At 45.3% G+C, this 24365-nt stretch overlaps 3 protein-coding genes across 7 annotated transcripts; 2 read left to right on the plus strand and 1 right to left on the minus strand.

Annotated features, from left to right (window-relative positions):
* Positions 1-1202: 1202 nt before the first annotated feature.
* Positions 1203-23799, minus strand: fbxl13 (F-box and leucine-rich repeat protein 13). The gene is given in 22 exon segments (XM_037767263.1): positions 1203-1376; positions 1378-1449; positions 1529-1692; positions 2064-2198; positions 2539-2619; positions 2704-2827; positions 2912-3031; positions 3113-3275; positions 3385-3505; positions 4180-4278; positions 4764-4893; positions 5462-5562; positions 6103-6155; positions 11459-11594; positions 11684-11779; positions 12533-12631; positions 13527-13621; positions 14006-14160; positions 19335-19402; positions 19538-19640; positions 21649-21755; positions 23475-23799. Coding segments are annotated over 22 exon segments (2415 nt in total). The 5' UTR covers positions 23550-23799; the 3' UTR covers positions 1203-1258.
* On the plus strand, positions 4324-11336 carry LOC119486831 (leucine-rich repeat-containing protein 17-like). The gene is made up of 7 exons (XM_037767268.1): positions 4324-4823; positions 6489-6651; positions 6737-7213; positions 7343-7551; positions 9592-9747; positions 10666-10807; positions 10892-11336. The coding sequence occupies exons 2-7, from the start codon at positions 6527-6529 to the stop codon at positions 11172-11174; spliced, it is 1392 nt and encodes a 463-aa protein (XP_037623196.1). The 5' UTR covers positions 4324-4823; positions 6489-6526; the 3' UTR covers positions 11175-11336.
* Positions 15390-19076, plus strand: LOC119486830. Of its 5 annotated transcripts, none has more exons than XM_037767267.1 (7): positions 15390-15974; positions 16054-16112; positions 16198-17417; positions 17730-17898; positions 18405-18435; positions 18799-18834; positions 18917-19076. In XM_037767267.1, exons 3-7 carry the CDS (start codon positions 16447-16449, stop codon positions 18985-18987), a joined length of 1278 nt encoding a protein of 425 aa, XP_037623195.1. In that variant the 5' UTR covers positions 15390-15974; positions 16054-16112; positions 16198-16446; the 3' UTR covers positions 18988-19076. The 5 variants fall into 5 exon arrangements, 3 of the variants coding, with proteins under 3 accessions (XP_037623195.1, XP_037623192.1, XP_037623194.1); XR_005206596.1 differs by adding an exon at positions 18637-18683 and having other exon boundaries at positions 15397-15974; positions 16198-17898; positions 18405-18449; XM_037767264.1 differs by having other exon boundaries at positions 15395-15974; positions 16198-17898.
* Positions 23800-24365: the final 566 nt, after the last annotated feature.

A 24365-nucleotide genomic window follows, 5' to 3' on the forward strand; every position in this document is an offset into this window, starting at 1 on the left:
ACTTCAGAAAAAAATAACACCAAGTGAAGCGATTACAAAGACTTATAATAACGAAGGATGAACCAAGATTGTAGAATAAAAGATTACAGCTTTTTTAATTTAAAGAGCATAAATAAACAAATCATTTCTGAAAGGGAAAAGACAAAAGAGCACAGATGATGCAGAGACATGTTGAGACATGATGTTCATCACAACAGACCGTGTGTGTGTTTGTGCTACGTTAGCAGCTCTAGCGTTGCCGGAGGCTTCGTGCTCGCCGTCGCCGCCACACGTAGTCTGTGTAACTTTAGTGAGTGTCCAACAGACCGTGTGTGTGTTGGTGGTGAGTGTGAGGTTGTTGGTGGCGTTCTAGCTGTGATCGTAGGTGTAGCAGTGTGTTGGTGAATAAATGCTACTAAACTACAACTCCTCCACTCCGCTCCAGAGAGCCGGAGAGACCGGAGCCGACTTCCTGTATCCTGCAACTCCGGCTCTGTCTCTTAAGGTGGGCTGTTAAGGTGGACCAGCTTTTCTCCTTAAAGAGACGAGCCGCTCCTCTGAGCCGCTCAGCTTTTTAGTTCATTATTAACGTTTCTTTTAACCGTTTTAACCGATAGCGTTAATCGGTTAAACCGCGTAATGTCGGTTAACGGTTAAACGGTTAATTATGGACATCCCTAGCACCGTTAGCTACGAGCCCATGGCTCAGCTGTCGCCATGTTGAGAGCCGTGTGGAGGCAACAGAAACGCTCCCAATCTCACATTTAGCACTTCCATGAATATAAAAGTATAACATTTCTTAATAAATAGACACCAATGATGGTCATGTTTCAGTCCTAGAGATGCCTGAAGAACTTTTGCATCCACACAGTGATGTGTTGTTGTTGTCTCCCTCTAAATAATGAGTAGTACACACCTTCTAGTGATGGTGATGGATCCTCGTGGGGTTAAAGGCAATGTGTAACACTTAATGTAGAAGCAAAAACTGATTTACTGCTTCAACCTCCGAACAGAAAAGCAGGAGATTCTGACGAGCTGATGAAATATAAGGTATAAACGCTGCTGCTGCTGCGTGTCTCTATCCAGACAGCCGAGTCTTCATCTGATTATTAAACAGTGATTTGGGCTTTTTAACCATGTGATTCATTATTGTGATGCATCATGTAAAGTGGTTTGTTGAAGATGCTCTTAATAGATTTTGAAATAATGTCCCAAAACGATGGTTGCCATGGTTACGTAGGGCTCTATTTTTACAATATCATCACTTATTGACATCTGTTTAAATCCTCTCTGTACTTGCTGCTCTCGTCATCACTGAGTGCCGTTCACCCTCCTCCCAGGTCTCATCATTCTTGATGGGTCTTGTGATCGGATACACTAGTTCGCCTGCGCCGTGCAGACCAGCGCGGAGGGTCTTCGTTGTTGTGCTCCCAGTGCTCCACACGTGGCTGGAGCTTTAAGGCGGCCGCCCTACGGGAACAAACGCTCTCTAGTCATTCAAAGCTGTCGTGCAGTACTCAGACTTTCACTCTTCTGAACGCTGTCTTACCTGGAGATGCCGCTGCAGCAGAGCATCTTGATGGAGCGGAGCGGAGGACAGATCCTCTCTAAGTATCGGAGACTGCGATCTGTGAGAAGAACACAACTGCTCACATCGAGTTCTTGCAGGTACTGAGCTCCACTGGTCAGATACTGCACCGCCATGTCGGTCATCTGAGGCAGGACGGAAGAAAATAGAAAACATTTGGCATGGAATGAACGTTATTTGCTGGAATGCATCCCTCAACCTCAAACAGAAAAACTCATTAACAAGAGTGATACAAAATCAGCAGCAAACATTTTTGGTACTTCAAGGTTTCACCTTTTTTCCAGTGTTTTAGTATGCAGGGATGTTCAGTATGTGTAGATTGTCTAATATGATGAGTTGTTGTTGTTGTTGCTACTGCGGCAACACCAACTGCCCCTCGGGGACAAATAAAGGTCTTGAACTGAATTGAACTGAACTGTTTAAAGGCTTTAGAGAAGTGTCTGTATATATATATGTATGTGTGTGTGTGTGTGTGTGTGTGTGTGTGTGTGGGTACCTTGGGACAGCCTGACATCTGCAGTGAGACTAGACCACTGCAGAAGAATGAGATGGCTCTGATGGACAGGTCTGACAGAGCTACACAGTGAGACACATCAACATGTTCCAGATCTCTGGCGTTCTTGCACAGCTTCTGTCCTCACGAGGAACAGAAGAGACGAGAGAGAGAGAGAGATGTTGAGATGATGAAATGATGAAATGTGAACTGATGAGCAAATGAACGAGGAGAGGAACCATGTCTACAAGAAGACGTACAGTACGATCCATCCTCTGTTCACATCTGTTCGTAGTCAGTAAGTGACACAGCAACTGTGAACATGATTGACTTTTTTTGGAATTTCTTTTCTAGGAAACAGTTTGGGTACGTTCATTTCCTGACAGCTGGAAAAGGAAATAAACTTAAGACCCACAAAAAATTGTAAACAGTTCTATACAAATCTGGGCATGTGTTGAACTTCTAGCTAGATTTGTACCTCCATGCCAATATCTGTGATGTGGACACACTCGGCAATAACTAACTTCTTCAAGCGAGTTCCCTCCAGGGCCACCAGCCCCTAAAAATAAGAATATGAAAACTATTCACCGCCGGGGCCAGTTAGATTGGTTTTCCAGGAATTTGTGAGGTTATGAAACAATACCTGATCCTGGATGTTGCAACCGCTGATGTCCAGCGAGTGGACGTAGCTGCCACTCAGCCACTCCAGACTCAAGTCAGTCAGTCTCTCACAGTAACTCACGTCGAGATGGTCCAGTTTACACAACCTGATAAATGACATTAAAAAAAGCTGCTGCGTGAGACTATTTAACAAACCCCAATGAGCTGTGTGTGAAGTCATACTAACATACCGCTGTGAAATCCTCCTGACAGATATGTCCGTGATGCGACTGCAATAACTGACATTCAGCTCTCTCAGTTTGGTGGATGAGGAACCATCAGTCAGATACTGGATCCCAGCATCACTCACCCTGAAACACAACAGTTAACCCGTTATGTTATACAGAATCTAAAACAGAATCTAAAACACACACACACACACACACACACACCTGTCACAGAGTGAGATGTCCAGGTGATGCAGGTTATTGAGGTTGGCCACAGATTTGAGGCTGATGTTGGTCATTCTGGAGCATTCTGCAGCGTGGAGTCTGGTGAGGCCCGGTGAGCTGCTGCACAGAGCCTTCCAGCTGACGTCTGTCAGTCGGTTGTTACCTAAAGAGCACATGGGGGTGGAGAACAGACAGAATAACTGGAACAGAATTACTTCTATATTTTCATGTGTTTATGGAAATGAATGTTGCAGAATGCACGCTGATCTCACCCTCGGTTCTAAAACTCTTCAGTTTGGCTCCTTCAGCGATGGCTTTTAAGGCGACGTCGGAAAGATGAGGAGCATCCAGCAGAGAGATGGCAGACAGACAGTGACATCTGGCAATCAGCGCCTGATAGAAAAGAATGAGACTCAACACTTCCCACTGCTGCCGGGGGTTAAGGGGGTCTGGACACCAGTTGACAAAGCAAATTCTTTTGTAATTTATTCCTTATTTTCAGATTTTGTTGATCATTCCAGAGCCGGGACCTGGACCCACATATTAAACCAGAAATTAATCCAATGTCTTTGATTTGGGGATCCCAAGTACAAATATAACTACTGCAGCCAACAAAACGTTATATAACATTCTTACATTTGCTGCTAGAAGAAATCTATTACTACAACGGGTTAGTGATGAGAAACCCTCTGTCCAAGGCTGGCATAAAGTCATATTTGAGATGGTCTCTTTGGAATATCTTACAAATATTCTACATGCCAAATCATATCAGTTCTACAATATCTGGCAGCCCTATCTGAATTCTATTGGACCTGATCTCTCCTCCATTATCTCACAAGGAGTCTCCTGAACGTGAACTCATATATCCTGTGACTTCCTGCACTATGGACTATTTCCTATGACCTCCTATATACTGTATGTGTTTTGATCTGAGCTGTACCAGTGTTTGTTTGTTTGTTTGTTTGTTATGTTTTTTTCATTCTTATTGTTGTGTTTGTGAAAATAAGAAAACCCAATAAACATATTATAAAAACAACCTGTGATGTGTTTGAAATGAATAAACTTACCAAGACACAGCTGTCTGACAGCGTGGGCATGTCATTGATCACAATCTCATTGAGAGAAGGGCATCCGGCAGAAATGTATTTGAACCCGTTTACAGTCATCTGGGAGGAGAGAGAGGAAAATATGTGTGTGTTGGAATCTGAATCCTTCTCCTGGATGCACTTCTCTTTGCTGCTCACATTTTCAGGGCCCCATAAAGTGAAACATCTGGAACCAAACTAATGCACATTCCCAGAGGAGAAGAGCGTTTTATGTTGCGGTGCATGTGTGTTATGTTATGGAGTGTGCACATGGTGAGTGGGTGGGCCAGAGCTGTATAAAGACCCAACCCTCCTCTTGGCCACAGATACCTTCTACTCTCCCTCTCCTGCAGCTATTTGTTGACTCGCTCGGAGCGCCTAAGGAGAGCAGTCGCCAGAGTACAGCCGGGAACAAGTGGAGACACGTGGAGACACAGAGGAGGGACTGGATCTATCCCAGGTGGACCGATCACTGAACTTTCAAAAGGCAAAGAGCTCCGTCTCGTCTACCGTTGGAGCTGAGTGGAGTGACTTCATACCAAACTGAGAGGAGCATACCAACTGACCTGAGTGCAGCCGGACACGTCGAGGTGGAGGAGATTGTGGCAGCCCTTCCCTGTGGTCAGGTACAGAAACCCTTTATCTGTGAATCTGTAGCAGTAGGCCAGACTCAGGTAGAGAAGGTTGAGACAGTTCCTGTTTGAAACCAATAGTTCAGATTAGTTTATACACCGAATGGAGGACAACCTGTTCGTGTTTCAGCTTCTGTAGATTATATAATATTATAGATTATAGATTATCGTTTTGTTGATGTTTTTGAACAAAAGTGTAAATCTGAATACTAACTCTGCATGAAAGTCATCATCAATAATAACAACATCACATTTAAATTAAAAGAAGATATCTTCAAATTCTTGGCTGGTAAAATGTGAAATATGTTCAAAACATTCTGCATAAATACTTCTATAATAATACTACTACCCATGATGGAGAGAGATAATGACTGCAAATCTATCATCATGTAATCAGCAGGTCTAGACGGTGTGTTATGAGTGCCACATCTGTTTATCTAAATCATTTAGTTGGCACCAACCGAGCTGCTCTCAGGCATGAAATACAAGCCGGCAGCTCATTGGATGAACAGGGGTGAAGATAATTCTGGGAAACAAAGAGGCAGGAGGCCAGAAAGGAGACTCATATCATACCGGGAACTAAAACACACACATCTAGTGACGTGGTGGTTTTACTGTAACTGGAGGTTTACCTGGACAGTTCTCTGAGAGTGCTGTTTGTTATAAGTGTGCAAGAAAGGTTCAAGTAGAGCAGGCAGGGACAGCCCTCCACAATCCTCTGAACCATCCCGTCCTGTTGAAGAGCAGAGATATTAATGTTACCTTCAGTTCTCTCAGCGAGGCACCTGTTAATAATCACCTCTTAATAGTGCACGGCACAGCGTAATATCACCGGTTAATAGTACACGGCACAGTGTAACATCACCTGTTAATAGTGCACGGCACAGTGTAACATCACCTGTTAATAGTGCACGGCACAGTGTAATATCACCTGTTAATAGTGCACGGCACAGTGTAATATCACCGGTTAATAGTGCACGGCACAGTGTAATATCACTGGTTAATAGTGCACGGCACAGTGTAACATCACCTGATAATAGTGCACGGCACAGTGTAACATCACCTGATAATAGTGCACGGCACAGTGTAACATCACAATCAATAATGCTGAACTACTTGGTTTTCATGAAATTTTCAGTTTTATGTAAAAAATTTGATTTTCAATGGATATTTTAATAGATTAATAAAAGACAGGGCTTTATCAATATAAGTTTAGAAAATAGTTATTTTTGTAGATTTAGTTGTTTTGCCATCATCTTAATGTTTTACTTACTGTAACATTAAAACACTCCGACAGATTGAGGTCCTGGAGATTTTTGCATTCACCTGAGAAAACACAAAGAGCAGAGAAATGTCTGGTCAAACTACGACGTTTTAGAGAAGACTTTACTATAATTATTATATACAAGTTGTGACATAATAAAGTAATATATGCAAGGAACAACATGAAGAGTCATAGCATTCTGCCTTCTGTCAAAGTTGTATATACATTCCTGGACTCTCATGTCTTACATAACGTTCTACCTCTCATTTCTTCCTCAGGGTGAGCAGCAGCAGCTGCGTCTCATCAACAATAACACTGTTCACCTTTGACCCATTGCTTCTGTTTTGAAATCTGTTTTCGTAAGACTTTCATTACAAAATCCTGCTTTTCTCCAGCTCTTCTTACTGAAAAGACAATCCCTGCAGGGCTCAGGATGCGTGTGAGCTCCTCTCTCCTCGTAGCCTCCCTGCTCCTCCTCCTGATCCCGTCCTCCGAGATGAAGCGAGCGGGGAAGGGCCGAGGCCTCAGAGGAGCCAGACACAAACTCACACGGGACAGGTATGAATCCACTCTTGGGTAATCATTTGTTCAATCCATTCTGAACCTCCTCTAATGACCGTGTGTTGATTATTAACTCTGTCAGGGTGCGAGGTGTTGGGCGTCACAGCAGATCGGGCCCCTCCAGGCTCGTGGCTCCTGACTGCTCAGAGTTGACAGAATCTGGAGACGTCTTTGTCGACTGTCAGGAGCGACGCCTCGTCTCCGTCCCCAAACCACAGACCTGGTCCAAACAACCAAAGCACCTCCTTCTGGCCCGCAACCGGATCAAAGTCCTTCGTGATGAGGCCTTCTTAGGATTTGAGAGTTTAACCAGTCTGGACTTGCAGCAGAATCAGATCTCTTTAGTTGAGGAGGGGGCCTTCCAGGGCTTGACACGCCTTAAAACGCTGCTGCTGCAGCACAACCGTCTGGGAACACTCAGCGAGGAGGCCCTCATCCCCATGCCAAACCTCCGCCACCTACGTCTGTACGATAATCCCTGGAGTTGTCTCTGCCCGATGGACAGTCTCGTACACACCCTTCAGGTCCCGAGCAACCGTAATCTAGGAAACCATGCCAGGTGAGGGATTCTACTAAACCAGTTTGACATAGTGAGATCTATTGCTCTGATTCCTCAGGTGTACACGTGGTTCAGCCTCCAGATATCACATCTGACTTCAACGTGACTTAACGGTGCTTCCTCCTCTAGGTGTGCAGAGCCCAGCAGGCTGAAAGGCATGAAGTTGAAGAGGATCGACCCCGAGTTACTCTGTAAGGACCCGACCGGCGGCCCACAGGGCGACCAAACGGACCCCACAAACCCCCTAGAGCCCATTCCAATACGCACCAAACCAGACGCCACCACAACCTGCCATACCTACCTCTTCCCCCAGATACGGATGGACTGCAGCAGCCGAGGCGAGTTCACTATCATTTATTTATTAACCTTTATTTAACCAGCTTTAGACCCATTGAGATTAAAATCTCTTTTTCAAGAGCGACCTGGCCCAGAACGGCAGCAGTACCAACAGTTTCATACACACAACTTAAAACAACAATAGATCAGCTGAAAGGTGCCGCACCAAAAGAGTGCAGGGAAGCCAAATCATCCTATTTCAATCAAAACAAGCACATTATGGATAGAGTCCGTTTCTATAGATTTCACCATGCCTTTAAATTCATTTACTGTGACGAGGTCCTGGAGTTTAACTTCATTTAGAGTGACTGGTTAGAAAGACAGATGAATAGCAGGGGAGTCGAACCAGAAGGGCCTTATAGATAACAACATACCAATGGCTAAGCCCACGTATTGACAGAGCAGGCCAGTTTACTTTGGAGTACAGTATCCAGTGATGAGTGAGGGCTCTACAGCTGGTAACCAACCTGAATATAGTATATGTATATAGATATACAGAATCCAACATATGGAGACAACGGACTGATGCATTCATGTAAAGCAGATCACCGTAGTCAAGAACAGGCAAGAACGTTGCTTCTTCCAGTTTCCGTCTGACATCGAGAGAAAAACAAGACTTGTTTCTAAAATAAAAACTTTTCAACTTTTGCCCTTCCAACTATCAGCTCTTCCTAAATCACTTTGATTGATTGAACCTTCCTCTGAGCCTCGCTGTGGTTTCAGAAACTCAGCACATGTTGGTTATGCAACGGAGAGGTTGACGCTTCATGTCATAGAGCTCGTATGTTCATGATTAAATATTACTGTAGCATGAATGGAATGACCGTTACTCAAAGGGTTTTCAGGGCCAGACACAGAACTGGCAAAGAGACACATCTGGTTTGGCAAACATCTGGTAGTTTTCTGTTCAACATTATGTTGCTTGCTTTCTCAACCTGTGACTGATTCCACTTTATAGTTATTTGTCACCTTATGAACAACTGTTGAACTAAACAAATTAAATTGACCTGAGAATAGAGTAAATCAAATAATGTGTTACAACTATCTGCACTGCACTGGCAGGATCACAGATAGAGGCAGAGCAGATCATGGATAGAGGCAGAGCAGATCATGCATAGAGGAAGAGCAGATCATGCATAGAGGAAGAGCAGATCATGCATAGAGGCAGAGCAGATCATAGATAGAGGCAGAGCAGATCATGCATAGAGGAAGAGCAGATCATGCATAGAGGCAGAGCAGATCATGGATAGAGGCAGAGCAGATCATGCATAGAGGAAGAGCAGATCATGCATAGAGGAAGAGCAGATCATGCATAGAGGCAGAGCAGATCATAGATAGAGGCAGAGCAGATCATGCATAGAGGAAGAGCAGATCATGCATAGAGGCAGAGCAGATCATGGATAGAGGCAGAGCAGTTCATGGATAGAGGCAGAGCAGATCCTGGATAGATGCAGAGCATAAATGTGCAGGACTAAGAGTGGAAACTCAATAGTGGAAAAATCATGCAAATAGTGATACGAGTGATGGCCAAAGTGTCACCGGGGCGGACTGTCAGTGCGCCCCAACCGCGTCGTGCCCCCAGGGCGGGGCTCGGCCCACGTAAAAGGCGCCAGCGGTCTGCGGCGATGTCGGTAACCCACCCGACCCGTCTTGAAACACGGACTAAGGAGTCTAACGCACGCGTGAGTCAGAGGGTGCAAGCAAAACCCCGTGGCGCAATGAAAGTGAGGGCCGGCGCCGGCTGAGGTGGGATCCCGGCCCAGCGGGGTTGGGCACACCACCGGCCCGTACCTCTCGCCCGCACCGTCGGGGAGGTGGAGCGCGAGCGATAGGACCCGAAAGATGGTGACGAGAGGTTAACGTCTGCTGTAAAGTGGTATCGGTGCTGTTTTCTGAGTACGAGTACATGAGCACAGTATCGGACCCGATACCCGATACTGGTAGCGGTATCGGTGCATCCCTAGTTATGCCCCAGTTATATTTGTTGTCAGAGGTAAAATAATGAACTGTACTTGAGTAACCCCCCCCCCCTCTGTGTTTAGGTCTCACTGAGGTGCCGACAGGTGTTCCAGAGGATGTTGTTCATATCGATCTGTCCCATAATTCAATCCGTCATCTCAAAGCCAGAGACTTCCAGGGAGCGAGGAGCCTCCGAACCCTGAACATCAGTCACAACAACATGGAGCGCTTTGACACAGGTATGTGTGCTATTATTATTATTATTATTATCACTGCCTACCTATTAATCATAATCAGTAAATATTAATATCTCCTGTAATATCCAGGATGAAAACTTACACAAGCAGAGTTTTCCTTTAGGTGATGGAGAACATGTGGAAGACCAACGCATCATACAACCGCTGCTGACTTCTGTTTCAGAGACAGCCGGCCTTCTGCCGTCTCTGTGTAAACAGTGTTGTGTGTATTTATAGTGAGGGAAGCTGAGAGGGTCATAATGTGATCACTCTGCTGAAGTGATTCAGACACAAACTGAACTTTAGCCTGCACATTCCTCTCAGAGTCTGACTGCACCGCTGGCTTTGATTCATCTCGGTAAACAGCAGCAGGTCCGTCTCAATTTGTGGTCGACCGATATCTAGAGAGCAGGGCGGCCGATGGACGATATGTAATGATGATTTATTGTTGTTGTTTTTGTTGTTGTTTTGCATCTGATAAAAATACAACAATTTAATAATAATAACAAATAAGACACAAAATTGCTGAACTTAAATGAACATGTATTTAACACTGTTATTGTCTGCATTGCACTTATTTTAAATTTAAAAAGAATAAATCAACTATATATTCTGTATATGTCCACCGGTAATCAAAAAACAAAACATTGTAAAAAGCCCAGAGTTTTAGTGCCTTTAACAGCAGATAGCAGCATCTCCTTCTCTCTGAGAGACAAAACAATAAATAAATAAAGGTTTAATAAATGTTCCCTGGTGTTGGCTCAGTGAAATACCATAATTCATAAATACTTGTGAGCACAACAAATGAAACTAATCGTCGTGATTAATCGGTCTACCACTAGTGAATATAAATATAAGCATACTGAGAGAAGCGAGCAGTAACTGGATACGATGCTCGTCTCTTTGTGTTCTCTCTCCCAGCCTCCCTGTCTGGGCTGCTGCACCTCCGTGAGCTGGACGTGTCCAACAACAGCCTGCATTCTGTCCAGCATGGGGTTCTTGAAGACCTTTACTTCCTGTCACAGCTAAAGCTGGGAGGAAACCCCTGGGTCTGTGACTATAGGTGAGTTATTCAGCTCAAATATGTGCAATCATTTTCTTTAGATAAATTCAAATAATTATTAAAAACTGATTGCATGTATTCCAGCATCCACTACCTGGTGTACTGGCTTCGTCTGCACCCGGGGGTGAGGTACTCTGGCCTGCTGTGTCGCTCCCCTCCTGAACATACTGGGGAGAGCGTAGCGGAGTACGTGCGTTCCTACAACAGAGCGTGTCCAAAGGACCGACAGTACGGCCGAACGGATCAGGACCAGACGGACCCTGAACTATGGAACACGGCGATGGAAGTGCAGGGAGAGCTGGAGGAGGAGCTGGAGCCGAGTCACCTGAGAGCACCGCAGAAATACCAGATCATCAGGCTGTCCTGACTCAACTGAACACTTCACCTAAACTTTGCCTTTAGACTTTGTTTCCCTTCTTTCTTTTCCTTTCAATATCATAAAACTGTCTGCATCAGATGGAGAAACTATATTTTTCAGTGTTGCTTTTATGTTTGTCTTTTTAATTAAAATATAAGAGTTATCAACTTATTGACTGTTTGGACTAATTATTAGTATCTGTATAGGTCAATGAACACCTTGATGAAACGTGGGTATTTCACATGAAACACTTTGTGACTTAGTGAAAATCTGGCAACACAATAAATACTCACTGATAGATTTCACGCCGGGCCATCTCAGAAACGTGCAGCCGCGCATGTTGAGATGGATCACATATGGGCGGTAGTTGTGCAGAGTCTGCTTCACTGTGCTGTCTGTTATCCGGTCTTTCTCCGCAGAGAAGTTGATCTAACAGGGACACACATTAGGGAACATTTATACTCGTGTTTCAGGGATAACTTTAAACACCACTGTGAGTTAAATGTCCCGGTACAGACCTGACTCCACATTGAGCCTGACTGGATGAGAGCTTTCCATGATGAACACACCGTGGCACAGTTTAGCCAGTCGACAGTATCCAAATACTTAAAGATCTGCAGAAAACAAACAATCATATGACATATCTGATCATTTGGAATCAGGTGTAAACATATGAATTTTCTTTCTATTTATTTCACCAATAACTGAGTAACCAGCTGTCAGTAATGTCAGGGGGACGGGAAAGTACCCGGATCAGAACCAGCAGGATTCACTGCCACTTCTGCCACTTTGCCAGGCAGTGTGATGTAAGTGTACAAGCAGTCTCTTTCTTTCTCCAAACATAGTCATGTTGAAGCACTATTTATCGGGGGGGGAGAAGTGTTGTACAGAAACAACCAGAGCAAACAAAGCCAAAACTGCACTCCAGAGAATCTCCATCCAAAACAAACAGGAGCTCTGAGCGGGAAGAGATCGCAGCGGCAAAGAGATGTTTACTGGAGTTTTTCACATATTTCATAAACTATAGAGCCACTGGTATGAAAGTACAAGTATAATTATATAAAACCCACAAAAATATTATTAATGGTATGCAGAAACCCAACAGCAACAGATGATGGACTTCTCCCGTAAACACAAGCCTTTCTGTGGTAATGGCTGATAAGTGTGCCAGACCATAATGAGCTTCAACTGGCATTAATCAGCTGGCCTCAGAAAGACTGGAGGCTTGTTTACGGTGGAGTCCACTTTGAGTCTTATGTAACAGATGTGATGACATCACTGGCTGCTGAGAGACGTGAAGCTGCTGCAGCTTTAAATCAGAGCTGTGGTCTCTCTGAGTGACGTCTGAACGCCGTGAGAGGAACTACCTTATGAGAGAGGCTGCTGGGGAGATCAGAGACGCCGTAACTTCCTTCCTTCTTCTGGTCGACTTTGTTGTTGACTTCTACAGACCCCATCTCCATCCTCTGCCAGATTCACATACAAATCAAGAAATGTAGAAAACATGTAGAATTCATTTTATTAAAGGGACTGTTTGTAAGAATCAGAAATGTCTTGTTAAGAGCGAGACCTGTGGAGTCAACTAAAGTCAGCGTCCTGTTGCTGGCGCTTGTGCTCGCTCTACATAGACATGAAGGAGCATCACTCAACACAGTGAGGAGACACACGTCAGCTAAAAGCACAATATCACTCTATATTTCAGCTGCTTGGCAGTAATGTTAGCTGACCAGACCAAGGTCTCTCCATGAATCAATGCTGATCCTAGTGTTGGCTTTTCCTGCCTCAGCCTCCCGACCGCGGCCGGAGGGAACGGGGGAGACGCCGGAGTTTTGGTGGGAGACGATAACGTTTCTCTCTGCAGAGCCCCGTCACTTCACAAGACACGGGAAACCTCTGTTGGTCTGGAGGAGCTGCAGCAGTTATTTCTGCACAAACGTCCACTGAACATTCACTAGATATTCTCAGAGCTAAACTAACTCTTCTGCAGTGTGGAGTGAGCGCGCATGCACGTAAGAGTGGAGCGCGAGAACGTGCCCGGTGTGTGAGTGAAGGCAGGCAGCGGAGTAGAGTACAGCAGACTCAGGCCCTGGAGACCAAAGCTACGGTCTCCCCGTGTCTTCTGGCCTTGGTCGGGGGCTGGAGCAGGAAGAGTTGACACTGTTTTGCAAGACGGGCTTCACTGTATATAACTTTGTGGTTTTGGTGCTTCCATGTAGTTTGTGTTGGAGTCTGAGTCTGAACAGCATAGCTACACGCGCGCGCATATGCGAGCGTGCATGGGAAACCGATCCGGTAGGTTTATACGTGTAAAAAGTTACAAACAGTCCCTTTAAAACTAAATAATTCCAAATCAACGGTCACCTTGAGGTACTCTTTTCTCCTCTTTGTGTCCGTTGCAACATTATGCCATGCAGCTATGATACGCTTCAGGCGGCGAGCCTGGTTCTTCCTGGCATCTAAGTAGGAAAGAAATTAAAATCTTGTTTCAAAAGTTCATCACTTTTAAAACAGCACAAGTATTTAGATTTACGCATCTTTTTTTAGCAGAGGAAAACATGTGGGCTAAATTATGGCAATAATATTATGATCACGAAGTTGGATTGTACTGAATCAGACAAATTTAGCTCATAAAAGTCGAGTCAAGCCTCCGAGTGAAAAGTGCAGAGGAGAGAATGAGTCACTAGAGTGGGCGTCCACAGTGGGGAAGACAGGATGGTCAGGAAAGACATTCAGTTAGGACACATTTCTCAACCACACTGCTCGTTTTCTCTGAGAGTCACAGCTTGTTAAAATCAGTCAAATCTCCTCATGCTCACATTTTCATTCACAGAAGCACCTACCGGCCTGCGTCTCCTTGTGTAGTTTGACCCAGTTGGACCATCTGCTGAGTGCAACCTGCCTGCATTTCCTCTCATAATGCGTCTTTGCCACGTCCATCATCAGAGCCAGCTCTCTGGTACGTCTCTTACGCTGCGTAATGAACCTCTTCCATTTCCTGTCCCCAACAGCAAACACAGCTCATCATTAATTCAGTGGAGAGGTACGCAGGCAGGCAGGCTGTCAGAAACCTGCAGGAACTCAACAGGAACTCAACAGGACAGGAGTCAGTGACACTGAAATAATATCGGTTCATCTCAAATGAACTTTTTCTGATGATGATCTCAACTGAAGCTGAAGACAGGACAGAGTGACTGACTGGACAGAAGGTCAATGATGTTGTACCAACAACAGACAGTGTTGTTGACACTGATCCAGAGGAAACATTCAGGACTTTCATTCACAGGGGTCAAATGTCTGCTCAGTCACTCTCTCTCGGTGTTATCAATGTTTAATTCATATTTTTGTGGATTATTTTCAGAGGCCTTAAAGGGACTGTTTGTAACTTCTTCCACGTATAAATCATTGCTGGTCGGTGTCTCATGGTCTCTCGTGTGTCTCATGGTCTCTCGTGTGTCTCATGGTCTCGCGTGTGTCTCCGCTGTTCAGACTCAGACTCCAACACAAACTCCAGTGAAGCACCAAAACCTCTTGGTTGTATCTGGTGAAGCTGTTAAACAGTGTTGGCCGCGGTCGGAGGACGCGGGGGAGACCGTAGCTTTGGTCTCCAGGACTGGAGTCTCTGCTGTACTCTGCTCCTCTGCTCCTCTGCCTGCCTTCACTCACACACCACGCTCCTTCTCTCTCTCTCTCTCCACCTCTCCCGTGCATGCTGCTCACTCCACACTGCAGAAGAGTTAGTTTAGCTCTGAGAATATCTAGTGAATGTACAGTGGACGTTTGTGCAGAAATAACTGCTGCAGCTCCTCCAGACCAACAGAGGTTTCCCGTATCTTGTGAAGTGACGGGGCTCCGCAGAGAGAAACGTTGTCGTCTCCAACCAAAACTCCGGCGTCTCCCCCGTTCCCTCCGGCCGCGGTCGGGAGGCTGAGGCGGGAAAAGCCAACACTAGGATCAGCATTGATTCATGGAGAGACCTTGGTCTGGTCAGCTAACATTACTGCCAAGCAGCTGAAATATAGAGTGATATTGTGCTTTTAGCTGACGTGTGTCTCCTCACTGTGTTGAGCGATGCTCCTTCATGTCTATGTAGAGCGAGCACAAGCGCCAGCAACAGGACGCTGACTTTAGTTGACTTAACGACCACAGGTGAAGCTGTTAACAACACATTTAGGATTCTTACTAACAGGCCCTTTAACTTTTTGCGTGAAATGTTATTTGATTTTGTTTTTCTATCAGTCATCTACAATATACATATACTGTATATATTAAAGACACGTCGTGGATTCACAAAAGGACATGAAGAGGATGCCAACTGTGTCTTTTTCAGTGTCTTCTATGTTTTTAGATATCTGCGTCTCATGTCTGGTGTTCTGTCTTTTACTTTGCATTTTGTCTTTTGTTGTGAAGCACTTTGTGACATCTGCTCCTGAAAGGTGTTATATACATAAACATATTATTATTAACAGATGTTTTAAAAGCATCATCTTCCAGATGTGATGTGATGTGAGTGATATTTGAGCCGTCGCCACGCAGCCCTTTGAATAAATGCTCCACCTGTGTTTGTCTAACTGGGTTGATTTTCACACAGGACCAGCAGTCCACAATCACCTAATTGCAATCAGTGTAAGCAGAACCTGAGAGGTTTCCTTCCATGTCCTGTTTCCATCATTCCTCACCCTCAAACCTTCAGGAGAAAGACAGGATGGAGCATGACTGATTGTTATCCAGGCTGGTCATTTAAATCAACCGTCTGCTGCTGAACGTGGGCGTGCTGGTTGAACTCACTGCCATGGCTCTTCTTCCATTTGGGTAAATAAAATGCAAATGTCTATTTTTCTCTAAGTTTGACCTGTATTACTTTTTTTTTTCTTACTTTATTGTCTTTCAGAGTTTCTTGGCTTCTCACTCTGCTGTTATGGACCTGTGTTTGTGTTCTTCCTCAAAGAGGTGAGATGTTCTGTATTATTCCTGACCATGTTCAACCATGCTCAACCGTATGGACTAAATGCAATGTCTGTTTATTCCCTGACAGGTTATGGCTACTCTCTCAATGGGGATGAATTCAGCAGCCATGCAGGCGTGTTTGGTCCACAAACATCAGACCAGTTTCATTCTGGAGCAGCTTTAAACACAAACCACGACTCTGTTAGTCCAAGAGATGAGATGAAACCCCGACGCTTTGTTTCCCTTCAGAGAGAACCAGTCTATCATGACAACAGTGAGGATGCTAGCTCTGTTACTAGCCATGAAGAGATGGGACAAAGCAAACCAGACTTAGAACATGATGTCCCCCCCCGCTCCCTCTGTGCTGAAATATGAGCGTGAAGGATCTGGTTCTCAACACCCCTTCGGCCTTTTAGTGAAGGAGCACAACAAAGAGCAAACTATGGAGGGCACCAGTTTCCCAACAATCAGAGATGTCAAACGGTTTATAGAAACAATGAAGAGATCCTTCTTAATGCCAGGAAGTGACTTGAGTAGACATTTTCAAACAGCACGGGAATCTACGGAACATGAGATGGCTTCTAATGCTCGAAATGTGAAGGGGGAGCGTGACACGAGCTACAGGTCTAATTCTGCAAAAGAAGGCTCTGCCCATGATGACGCCAGTGAAGCTGAAGTCTGGAGTGAAGCTATGAATGCAGCGTTTGAACAAAGTGAACAGGACGCCAACTACCAAATGCCAAGTGAAAGCCTCTCTGTCCCCGATGCTGTCGACTCCACTGCAGGTCTCCTCTCTACAAGAGCTAATGACGGCCAAGACTCCGACTCAGGCCCAGGCTCCGCTCTCTACCCACGCCGTCATTTAGCAGCCACAGAGCAGCTTTCAAGGAATTATGGAAGTTTTGACAGTGGTGGCCTTTCTGGGGAAAACACTGATGTTTTCATAAGTTCTCCTCACGTGCACACTGAACATGTTCAGTCAACAGGCTTCACGGTCCCTGAACAAACTCCCTCTGGCTCATTCTTTGGAGGGGATTTGTCTTTCAGTGGCCACGTGACTGCATCCCCCGTCAACCCTCCAAACAGCCCATCTCAAGACTTCAGCTACTATTCAAGTAAGACATCCGATATAACCCGTCTGAACTCTGAGAACATCCAACAACCAACATATACACCTCACAGGAAAGACTCTTTAACAGGGTATGGACTAGATAATGATTTTCAAAGTGAGGAGCTGAGCAGAGTGACTCCAGCCAATGTCCCGTCAGCTCCGATGCCCCCATCTTTGAATTCCTACGGCAAAAGTGTGTACGTCCGTGCACCAAGAGGTCAACACTACATCCCAGATTATCCACCAACGCGTAGGGAAAGACCAGCCCAATCATTTCAGGCATATCAACCCACTGTTGGCGAGGAATCAAAGGGTATAAACTCCCCTCCCACCACCCACCTGCCTGTATCTGCTGATCCTCTGTCTTCCAGCTCTGATGATCCTTCACCACAGAGTCATAGTGGTCATGTGGGAGTTCAAACAAGCAGCCCACATGATGCTCACAATCAAGTTTTCAACAGAAAGCAGCCGGTCAGATTACACACAATGTTTACTGTGAACCCTTCCAGCTCTCCTCCCGGCTCCAGCAGACATGATGGCTATCTCCGAGACCAGATGGACAGTATTAGTCGTCCTTCTACCCCGATGGCCCGGGACGAAGACGAGGAGAAATCAGACCTCTCCGAGCAGAATCTGATCTCTGCCACTCGGGGATCAAAACAGATGGCCGACAATACCCTGATTCCCGTTTCTAGTGGCTTAGATTCAACACAGAGTGGGATCTCCTCTCAGGTCGGAGATGGTGATGTGAATTTCAACTCCCTAACTAACTTAAATCCAACCTCAGCATCAGAGAGAGACTTTTCAAGATTAGCTGGCAATGAAGTCATGTCAAAGAACTTTGGAATGAAGAACATAATCTCTGATATACGTGGTGCCAGAAAGCCCCTTGGCTCATTTTCTACCCCACTAAGACGAGGCATTTACCAGCCTCCTGAACCGCCGTCTGCATCCAAAGGTTCTGCTCCGACTCTACGTGGCGTCTTTTGGAAGAATGGTGGCAACACAGAAAGGCTTCCTCCTCAAACGGGCCCCAACATGTCCCCACCATCTGTAAACGCATATGTTGTGAAGTCCAGGAACGGCTACGAAAGGAGCAAAGTATCTCTATCAAAGACCCGTTATGCACCATACCAGCTGGATGAATACCACAACGCTGTACCCCACCATGTAAAGAGACTTGAAGTGCAGTGAAGGAGAATCAAAACTTTTCAAGTGAGACAAAAATGGTACGAAAACACTTTCAGATATTTTGCTTGTGAATATAACTGTTGTGCTTATGATTAATTAGAACTGTTGTGCTTTTGATTAATTAGAATAATTATAACTGAAAAACATTTCTTACATCTCAAACTTTCTCAAGCAGTTCTTAATTTATCTCATTGGGATCCTAAATAAAATGTTATTGATTCAAAGATGGCCTGACATTTCAGAAAGAACCAAAAAGTCAATTACACTTGGAGGTAAATAAGTCTGTTTAAAGATGTAGGATCGCATTAGAGGCAAATATATAAATACCAAAAATCTAGAAGACTATTTACGTCACACTTGTTGTTTTCTTTGCCATCTTAAATGTAGGTGAAACCGCTGACATCAAGTCCTCAGTAAATATGGGTAAGTATTCATATTGTGAATACGAATACTCGCAACTGACAACTAAAGTTGAAAGTCTTTAATTTCTTTTTGTTTTCATCAGGATCTGTTGACATCTTCAACCGGGAGGGAAATCAAGTTTCTGTAGTTGTACACACGTCCGCTCTGCTCTGACTAGTGAAGGCATGAAATATAGTAAAGCTTTTTACCTCCTTGTCTTGATTGTCATATGCTCATTAAAAATGTTCCTTTCTTTAGTCATATTCACGAATGACGAGTCTCAATCATGCTTTGCAATTTGACATTTCTCAGAACTCTATTTAGGGTGATGGTTAAGAAAACTCTATCTTCTAACATCAGTGTTGTTTAGCTAAAGCTTCACTCGGTGCCTGTCGGCTGACTGACTGGTGATGGAGCAGACTGGATGTCTGATGGCCCTTTTCTTACTTTCCCCTCAAGATTCCTCGACTAACTAATCAAACCCTCGTGTGTTGATCTTGACTGTGATCCTGTAGACCTACCTGAAGCAAATCCTTGTTAGATTTCCCCTGTAACAGCAGTAGGCCCTCTCGTACAGACAGAAGGACGTCTAGAGAGGAAAACAGAACAGGGATAATTATAAAAACACTCACAGCAATTTAATCTGAGTCTGAATCATTTTTCTGAGAAATGTGGGACTCAACGTAACGTCTGATGGTGTGTGAACTACTGAACTATACTGTACCATGGTGTAGTCTTGGTCCATATAGTCTGGGTCCATATAGACGGTGTCTGCAGGGCGCTGCTGTGCATCGGCGTGCTGCTCTGCATCAGCAACAAACTTGTGCCTCAAAAAAGAATAAAGTTGAACAAAATTAGTGAAAGAAGTTTGTCTAATTAGTGATATAGATTCACAAGATTAAACCCTTTTAAAATGTGCATAACCTGTAATGACAACCACTCATTTAAGTTTGAAAAGTTCTAAACAAAAATCGAAGTTGACACTTGACATTATATTATTCTCTATGAACAATGTCTATGCCTGTTATTGTAAGCTGCATTAAGTACTGAGGACTGCTTGGGATCCCCAGGGGTGCTGCTTTGAGGATAAATATAATGATGAAGGCATAAAGAAATCTATTTACATCCACATAGAGTACTTTATTATTGCTCATATGTACTTAGAGGGGCACTTAAAGATAAGTTAATGTGAGGAAATGGACAATAGTCGGAAAGGTAACCAGAGGAGAACATGATGTTTGTTTTATACAAACTTTCCCTCTTAGTTAAATGTGAGGTCACAGACTGACTGAAGAGGAAAAATCAGATTTTCTTTGGCGTGGACTCTTAATCTTCACTCTTCAACATCTGGTAGCCGACCAGGACTTTCACTCCAAGCAGTAAAACAAAACATGAGCAAGTGAGCCCCCAAGTGTCCGTCTGGAGGAAAGTCACAAGAGAGGAGGAGGAGGTGCTCCCAGACCCAGATCCAGACCCAGATCCAGACACGGACACAGACACAGCTCCAGACACAGCTCCAGACCCAGACCCAGCTCCAGACCCAGACCCAGACCCAGACCCAGACACAGCTCCAGACTCAGCTCCAGACTCAGACCCAGCTCCAGACCCAGACCCAGACCCAGACCCAGCTCCAGACCCAGCTCCAGACCCAGACCCAGACCCAGCTCCAGACACAGCTCCAGACTCAGACCCAGCTCCAGACCCAGCTCCAGACTCAGACCCAGCTCCAGACCCAGACCCAGCTCCAGACCCAGACCCAGACCCAGCTCCAGACACAGCTCCAGACTCAGACCCAGCTCCAGACCCAGACCCAGCTCCAGACCCAGACCCAGACCCAGCTCCAGACACAGCTCCAGACTCAGACCCAGCTCCAGACCCAGACCCAGACCCAGACCCAGCTCCAGACCCAGCTCCAGACCCAGACCCAGACCCAGCTCCAGACACAGCTCCAGACTCAGACCCAGCTCCAGACCCAGCTCCAGACCCAGACCCAGACCCAGCTCCAGACACAGCTCCAGACTCAGACCCAGCTCCAGACCCAGCTCCAGACTCAGACCCAGCTCCAGACCCAGACCCAGCTCCAGACCCAGACCCAGACCCAGCTCCAGACACAGCTCCAGACTCAGACCCAGCTCCAGACCCAGACCCAGCTCCAGACCCAGACCCAGACCCAGCTCCAGACACAGCTCCAGACTCAGACCCAGCTCCAGACCCAGACCCAGACCCAGACCCAGCTCCAGACCCAGCTCCAGACCCAGACCCAGACCCAGACCCAGCTCCAGACACAGCTCCAGACTCAGACCCAGCTCCAGACCCAGACCCAGACCCAGACCCAGCTCCAGACCCAGCTCCAGACCCAGACCCAGACCCAGCTCCAGACACAGCTCCAGACTCAGACCCAGCTCCAGACCCAGACCCAGACCCAGACCCAGCTCCAGACCCAGACCCAGACCCAGCTCCAGACCCAGACCCAGACCCAGCTCCAGACCCAGCTCCAGACCCAGACCCTTACCCAGCTCCAGCTCCAGACCCAGCTCCAGACCCAGCTCCAGCTCCAGCTCCAGACCCAGACCCAGACCCAGCTCCAGCTCCAGACCCAGACCCAGACCCAGCTCCAGACACAGCTCCAGACTCAGACCCAGCTCCAGACCCAGACCCAGACCCAGACCCAGCTCCAGACCCAGCTCCAGACCCAGACCCAGCTCCAGACCCAGACCCAGACCCAGCTCCAGCTCCAGACCCAGCTCCAGACCCAGACCCAGACCCAGCTCCAGCTCCAGACCCAGACCCAGACCCAGCTCCAGACCCAGACCCAGACCCAGACCGTGTTCCTACCAGTCAACATGCTGCAGGTTAGCGTGTCTCTGGAGGGCCTTCAGAGTGTCCTTCAGGAACTGTATCGGGTCGCTGGGACGTGACAGGCATGAAGCCGTCAATAAGGCCTGTCGTCAAACAAGGTGAAATAAAGACAGAAAAAATGTTCATGTTCAGGAAAAACAAATATTATATTAATAAATATTATAATAAATATAAAGCAGTGATAATGTTCTCTGTAACGTTAACGTCACATGCAGCTAGCTTAAAGGTCCCATATTGTAAAAAGTGAGATTTTCATGTTTTTTTATTATAAAGCAGGTTTAAGTTCTATATATAAATACTGTGAAAGTACTGAAACGCTCAATCCACAGGGAAACACACACAGCCCGTATTGAGAAACTCTGCATTTGAAACAAGCCGTCAGGATTTCTGTCCATTTGTGATGTCACAAATATACAATATTTAGACCATTACACGGTTTTAAACATAAACATTCTAAATGTGTCCCAGTTTATTTCCTGTTGCAGTGGATGTGAATAACATCAGCTGACAGGAAGTAAACATGTACCCAAGCTGTTGCCTAGCAACGCAATTCTGTTGCAATTTCGTCGCAATTCCGAAATGCACAAATAAACGGAGCGTTTCAGACACAGAGGGTGAATACAGGTATATTCAGACAGACAGGTGAATACAGGTATATTCAAACAGACAGGTGAATACAGGTATATTAAGACAGACAGAGGGTGAATACAGGTATATTCAGACAGACAGGTGAATACAGGTATATTCAAACAGACAGGTGAATACAGGGATATTCAGACAGACAGGTGAATACAGGGATATTCAGACAGACAGGTGAATACAGGTATATTCAGACAGACAGGTGAATACAGGGATATTCAAACAGACAGGTGAATACAGGTATATTAAGACAGACAGAGGGTGAATACAGGTATATTCAGACAGACAGGTGAATACAGGGATATTCAGACAGACAGGTGAATACAGGTATATTCAGACAGACAGGTGAATACAGGTATATTCAGACAGACAGATGAATACAGGGATATTCAGACAGACAGGTGAATACAGGTATATTCAGACAGACAGGTGAATACAGGTATATTCAGACAGACAGGTGAATACAGGGATATTCAGACAGACAGGTGAATACAGGTATATTCAGACAGACAGATGAATACAGGGATATTCAGACAGACAGGTGAATACAGGTATATTCAGACAGACAGGTGAATACAGGTATATTCAGACAGACAGGTGAATACAGGTATATTCAGACAGACAGGTGAATACAGGGATATTCAAACAGACAGGTGAATACAGGTATATTAAGACAGACAGAGGGTGAATACAGGTATATTCAGACAGACAGGTGAATACAGGGATATTCAGACAGACAGGTGAATACAGGTATATTCAGACAGACAGGTGAATACAGGTATATTCAGACAGACAGATGAATACAGGGATATTCAGACAGACAGGTGAATACAGGTATATTCAGACAGACAGGTGAATACAGGTATATTCAGACAGACAGGTGAATACAGGGATATTCAGACAGACAGGTGAATACAGGTATATTCAGACAGACAGATGAATACAGGTATATTCAGACAGACAGGTGAATACAGGTATATTCAGACAGACAGTATGAGGAAAATAAAGTTGTTTTTTAACATGACAGCATGTGAACATGTTTTAGTAGAAACACTGAATACAACTATGAACCTGAAGAGGAGCTGATATGGGACCTTTAATGTTACATCCAGTTTAACTACTGATATTTAGCTAACTTACCGGATATGACGTAGATAACGTACCTTACATGTTTTTGGCAGACAGTCGTTCAGATTGAGCTTCACGTTTGTTACAGACATATTTCGTCTTTGACACATTTCGACAAGTCGAATAGTTATCGAGTAATCGAGTAACTAGTTAACTAGTTAACTACTAGCTGCTGTTGGTCAGGTGTTGCTGCTCCATCTCCATCCAGCGTTGCCAGGTAACCATCCAGCGTTGCCAGGTAACGGAGGAAGCAGTAAACTACAGTAACGTCAGCTGAGTGTTGGACAACTAACTACCGCGCTCCAAACAACTATAGTTAAATATCACATAGTGGAGAAAATCAATGACTCCTCAGTTAACAAATAGCTGTTTAAAAACATACATATAACATAACATATATAACATCAGACTTAGTTGATCGATATAAACGCTTTGCTGTTAACTCAGGGAAAGGATTTGGTCGGCCACTCTGAGCTGCCGTGAGGTTGCCAGGTTTGGCGGTTTTAAGCTAACGTTACTTGTTTTGGGCGGAGAGGGATGATTACGGATGATTAGGGATCAATAGGGATGATTGGGGATCATTAGGGCAGTTTGTTACAGCTAAATTGAACCGTTTATTCTATCCTTATCATTATTCCGCACTGTCTTTATGATAGAATAGTTGTGGAGATGAGTGATGAAACAGGAGGACGGGAGGCGACAGATCCGTCCGACCTGGCAACCCCCGCTGGCTGAACAACGGATCCGAACCTTGTTGACAACTGGAGCAGTTTATCAGAACCATGAGTCTGTTAACAGTCTGGATCTGGAGGGTTCTGAGGTCCTGATGGTCTGCAGCTGACAGACACCTGAGGAGACCAGCTGGTGAGACAGATTCACTAGTTATCTGGTGAGTCAACAGATTTAACTCCCCACGCTTCATCTGC

This window comes from Sebastes umbrosus, chromosome 4, assembly GCF_015220745.1.
Source record: "Sebastes umbrosus isolate fSebUmb1 chromosome 4, fSebUmb1.pri, whole genome shotgun sequence".
Classification (NCBI taxonomy): Eukaryota; Metazoa; Chordata; class Actinopteri; order Perciformes; family Sebastidae; genus Sebastes; species Sebastes umbrosus.